We start from the raw sequence: 5,293 nt of genomic DNA, 5'->3' as shown, positions 1-5,293 counted from the left end.
CCGAGCGGGGGTGAGGGAGGGGCCGCCAATGAGGCCACGTGGCCAACGCCCCCTGTTGCCCCCCCCCGCCTTTCCCGGCTCGATTCCTGGGGCGGTCACGTGGGCGGGCCAGGCGTTGCGAGCGGGGGCGGGGGGAGGGTCTTCCCTCGCGCGCGCGCTAACTGGAGCCGCAGGAGACCTCCGGAGGGTGGAAGCGGCTTTCTCTCCGCTCCTTGCCCCGCGCCGCCACGATGAGACTGTCGATCCCGCTGCTCTGGACGATGGCAGGTACCGCCACTGCTCTCTCCCCGCAACCGCCTACTCGGAGGAGAGGGGATGGCTGCGTTGCCACGGCAACCAGGAGAGGGTTGCCAACTTCTCCCATCAGCTCCTGCTCCTCTGCCTTTTAAAAACAGCGCCACCCACAGTCATGAGCAACTCTTTCCCCGTGGCAAGGTTCAACTGCTGGTAGGGATGGCTGCGTTGCCACGGCAACCGGGAGAGGGTTGCCAACTTCTCCCATCAGGTCCTGCTCCTCTGCCTTTTAAAAACAGCGCCACCCACAGTCATGAGCAACTCTTTCCCCGTGGCAAGGTTCAACTGCTGGTAGGGATGGCTGCGTTGCCACGGCAACCGGGAGAAGGTTGCCAACTTCTCCAATCAGGTCCTGCTTCTCTGCCTTTTAAAAACAGCTCGACCCACGGTAGGGTGACGCTATGAAAAGGAAGACAGGGCTCCTGTATCTTTCACAGTAAGGGAATTTCAGCAGGTGTCATTTGTAGATATGGGGAACCTGGTGAAATTCCCTCTTCATCACAGCAGTTAAAGCTGCAGGAGCTATACTAGAGTGACCAGATTTAAAAGAGGGCAGGGCACCTGCAGCATTAACTGTTGTGATGAAGAGGGAATTTCACCAGGTTCTCCATATATATAAATAACACCTGCTGAAATTTCCTTTTCAATACTATTGTTAAAGATACAAGAGCCTTGTCCTCCTTTTCATATGGTCACCCTACCTATGGTATGACCGTGACAAGGTTCAACTGCTGGTTTCTTCACACTGCTAAGTGTATAAGGGCAGTCCAGGATGGCGGTGTATTTTATTTCTGGTTGGTTGGTATCCCCACAACAATGACAGGGGAGGAGGAGAGGGGAGGAAAGGGAGCCAGTGTAAGAAGGAATAGGTGTGTTGGCTTATTAACCTGTGACTTCCTCTCCCCCTTCTGCCCTAGGACTTATGTTGATGCCTCTTCCTGGGGAAAGTACTGAGGTGAGTTTATATGTGCTAAGGGGAAGAAGAGCCCAGAGAGCTTCGGCTATTGGGCGGTATAGAAATGCAATAAATAAATAATAATAAAAGTTTAAATAAACCCTGCTCCCATCCTCTACCTTGCCTTACATTAAATATTTTGTAAAATCAGAGGTGCTGCCGTTCAAATAGGGTTGCCCACTACCTGTTATGGGCACTGTCTAGCCAGTCACATGGCAACAAATACTCTCAAGAGGTTTATGAGAGTATGGTGTAATCACAAGTATCAATGGCTAAAAACAGAAGGAAATCTTCCTATTTTGTTATTCATTGCATCAAGAAGGTTGCACGGTTGAAGGCGATGGCTGTACCATGTTGACAAAAGATGTAATGAATTAGCCCCCTAATTGTTCATCACTTTTATTAATTTAATGTGTGTTCTGAAAGTCATGCAGATATTTCATGTCTTATTGAGGGCATCCCATGATAGCAAACAGGGAGAAAATCTGATTCTAAAAAAATTCTACTTATGGATATTATGTCCCTAAATACATTCACAAAAACTGTGAGCAGGCACAAATCAGTCTGGAAACTCCTCTCTCTCTTAGCTGTGTGTTCAATGTTAGTTGAAGTTTAAGTATGAGTAAAAATATCAAAAATAGTTATTTCAGCTTTATTATTATTATTATTTATTTATATAGCACCATCAATGTACATGGTGCTGTACAGAGTTATTCAAGTTTAATTCATGTAATGTGCAAGAAAGGCTGATTTAACTTTTTAATCATCAGAATCATAGGAGAGGGTGCTTCAGTGAAGTGTTAATGTTTGTAGAATTTTACACAGAACCTTTACATTGATTACTTCTCACAATAACTTTTCATGCTATGTTTAGTATCTATCGTCTATTTGTACTTAATGAGATATTCGCCTTACGACTTTATTTCTGCATTCTCAAATTTCATCTACCTTGGAGCCCATGTTCTTGAGATAAATAGGTGCATTTTAAAAACTAAAACTTCAAAATTTTAAAGGGCAAATTTAGTTCTGAGAAGAAATGTTTGTATTTATGTACAGGTTTTTTTTTATCTCTCCTCCACCTCCTAGGAGCTCAGACTTGCATACATGGTATCTCCCCCCAACCCCAACCCCACATTTTATCTTTTGCAACAAATGTGTAAGGTAGAAAAGGAAAAGGAAAATAGTAAGCTTCATGGCTGAATGCAGCTTTCAATTGTGTCTTCCTGAGTTTTAACCCAACACTATAATTACTGCCCCACACTGACTATCCAGAACGACTACGGCTAATTCACAAGACCAAATTGTTATGCTGAGAATATTGATGCAACCATGCAACTGGTGTGGTGTTCAGCTTGCAACATTTGTGTCATTACAAAGCTGAGTTGAGAGGAGATATGTAGGCTGTGTTCCAGCTTTGCTATTTGTCTAACTCTGCACAAATCCACTCAACTTACGCTTTCAGTATGTCACAGTTGCATAAATTGGTATTTATTAATGAAAATCAGTAGATTTTTAAGGTTGTGGGTTTAGAAATGTTAATATGAATTAATCTTTCAAAGAATACAATTTTAAGTAAATGTCAGTAAATCTGTTCATTCCCAGCCCAGATGTGACTTGTATTCCTTACCTGGATGCCCAAGAAACTTTAATCCAGTTTGTGGGACTGATGGAGAAACATACGCAAATGAGTGTATGCTTTGCATGACAAACAGGTAACTTGAAATTAATTGATATTGTGTTAGCTTTACAAATAGTCAGCTAGGGGTTTCAGCTAATTTATGCTTTTGTTTATTCATTTATTTATTACATTTATATACCACCCCACAGCCGAAGCTCTCTGGGCGGTTTACAACAGTTTAACATGGTAAACATTAAAAAGTATACAAAATTTAAAAACCATCAAAAACATAAAAACAACAGTATAAAAACAACAGTATCCAATTAAAAAAAAAACAATTTGACACGACCATTCCTCAGAGTAATCGCTTAATTCCAGTATCCTCAGTCCGGCATTAGCTAGTCTCAGATGTTTCAGAGAAGTGTATGAGACGCTTCAGAAAATTATGGAATCACAGAATTGACAATTACCATTTAGTGCAGTCTCCAGCTTCAAGACCATGGAATTAACCCATCAGCCACGCATAGATCAAAATATATAATTCAGATTACAGTATAGCCCAAATGGAACAAGTGAGCTATAGCAGGATTTCAGAGGTCTATGTGACTCGCACATAGTTGCTTAATTTAGTGTACCTTTAAAAAGTGATTGTGCAATGGTACCTAAATAAAATACTTTAAGCACAAATTAAACACTGAGTAAAACACTGATTTTTTTGTTAAGTGACATGCTCAGAATTGTTCCTTTCCTGCCCACGTTTCTATGTTATCACCAGTAGGATGAATGGAATATAGCAACATGTTTACACAAAGTTCTGTTGTTCCCCCCTCCTGCCAATTTCAATTCTGCATGTAGCTTGCAGTAGGACAGCAGTGATTGGCAGTTCTTAGCACTACCCAGCCTGTAGGCACCCTAATATAGCTAACATTCCCTCTTATTTTCTTTCCATTACAGAGAACATCACAAGGATATTCAAATTGCCTATAAGTCTTCATGCTCATGAGGTTAGCTTCAAAGAAGGGAGAACGTATGGAACCTGCATAGAAGTTGAAACCATATTTGAAATGTGCCTTCCAGGCTGCTAAAAGTAAAGGCAGCTCATTTGTTCTTAACCAACTTCTGAATTTGCTTATTACAGGTGTTTTATTGAAAGAATAGGTTGTGGTTTTGATATTTTATTATTTACTAGCACACTGACCGGCAGTATGGGTTAGAGTAGCCCTTAGTTTGATACAGTGAAGCCTTCAAGCAAACTTACATTGGCCCCGTTCAGAAGACACCTTAAACCATGGCTTTAATTATGGTGAATAAGGCTTTTTGTCTTAGTCACCATGGTTAAAGCCATGGTTTAAGGTATCTTCTGAACATGGCTCAGCTTTCTAGATTTACCATCATGGTGAAAGCCGTGGTATAAGGTGTCTTCTGAATGGGGCCACAGTTGTTAGACACATTGAACTGTGGTTTGTATGTCATGGCTCATTGTGGGTTATTTATTTACCCCTATTGCTGGCTGTCAACTCTGAAGAAAATATCTATACTTCTAAAGTATTGGGTTTTAGGCTGTTTTACTGTCATTGTTTTCTCTAAAGGATCCTGCCAGTAATTATTTTTGAAGTAATCACATACATAACTGCATAGTCTTTTGGACAGCATTAGTAAAATCTTCATGAAAGCTTTGTGAGACTCAAATGGAAATGCTGTTTCCTCAGAACTACAGTTCTTAGGTTGCATCAGGGAGGTGTAATGACTCTTAAAACAGTTTGTTATATAAGTATCCACCAAGAGTTATGGCAGGCTGCAAATGATTAAAATAAAGGCGGTGGGGGCTAACCCATCAGATTTGGGCTCTGACTGGATGCAAAGGATTTTACCCTTACAGTCATTGGAAAATACATTGCATCAAGTTAAGTGCGAGCTGCACTAGGCTATAGGTTCATTTCAAGAAACTGTTCACCATCTGGAACAGTTCCTCTTGACAACGCTATGTGGACACAGTAGGCAAGAAAATTGCTATTGCTGCTGTATAGTCCTTAGCCTCTGCCTCCTTCCCTTATTCCACGTCTTGCCTCACAATGGCTGCTCCTATTGTATCTCATCTTAATTGTGGTTCACTTCCTTTCTGGCTTTTTTTCAAATACATTCATTTAGACTAGAAGATCAATTGTCCACCAGAAATCAGTAGATCAATTTACTCTCAGAGGAAGAACTTTTCTGAGAGTGCAAGCTCCCTCTTGATTACCACAACAATCTCCAAACCCAACAATTAACATTATCCCCCTATTGAAACAACAATCTATCTATATATAATATATCTGTATACGGTATATCCTGGTAACCTCAAGATTGGATTACTGCAACGCGCGCTATGTGGGGCTGCCCTTGAAGCTGCTCTGGAAGCTGGAGCTAGTGCAGAATGCTGCAGCTCG

The 5,293-nt window shown here is 41.5% G+C and overlaps 1 protein-coding gene across 1 annotated transcript; it reads left to right on the top strand.

The window, feature by feature from the left end:
• The first annotated feature begins 230 nt into the window (after positions 1 to 230).
• Positions 231 to 3,870, top strand: SPINK2 (serine peptidase inhibitor Kazal type 2). The gene is made up of 4 exons (XM_063128486.1): positions 231 to 267; positions 1,212 to 1,249; positions 2,852 to 2,961; positions 3,822 to 3,870. Exons 1-4 carry the CDS (start codon positions 231 to 233, stop codon positions 3,868 to 3,870), a joined length of 234 nt encoding a protein of 77 aa, XP_062984556.1.
• The last annotated feature ends 1,423 nt before the right edge of the window (positions 3,871 to 5,293 follow it).

The sequence above is a fragment of the Elgaria multicarinata genome, chromosome 6 (assembly GCF_023053635.1).
Source record: "Elgaria multicarinata webbii isolate HBS135686 ecotype San Diego chromosome 6, rElgMul1.1.pri, whole genome shotgun sequence".
NCBI lineage: Eukaryota > Metazoa > Chordata > Lepidosauria > Squamata > Anguidae > Elgaria > Elgaria multicarinata.
This window is presented reverse-complemented; position numbering and strand designations above follow the sequence as displayed.

Coding starts and splice junctions, on each gene's coding strand:
- SPINK2 (XM_063128486.1), top strand. CDS start 231: ATGAGACTGTCGATCCCGCTGCTCTGGACGATGGCAG. Junction 1,250..2,851: donor TTCCTGGGGAAAGTACTGAG/GTGAGTTTATAT, acceptor GTTCATTCCCAG/CCCAGATGTGACTTGTATTC. Junction 2,962..3,821: donor ATGCTTTGCATGACAAACAG/GTAACTTGAAAT, acceptor TTTCCATTACAG/AGAACATCACAAGGATATTC.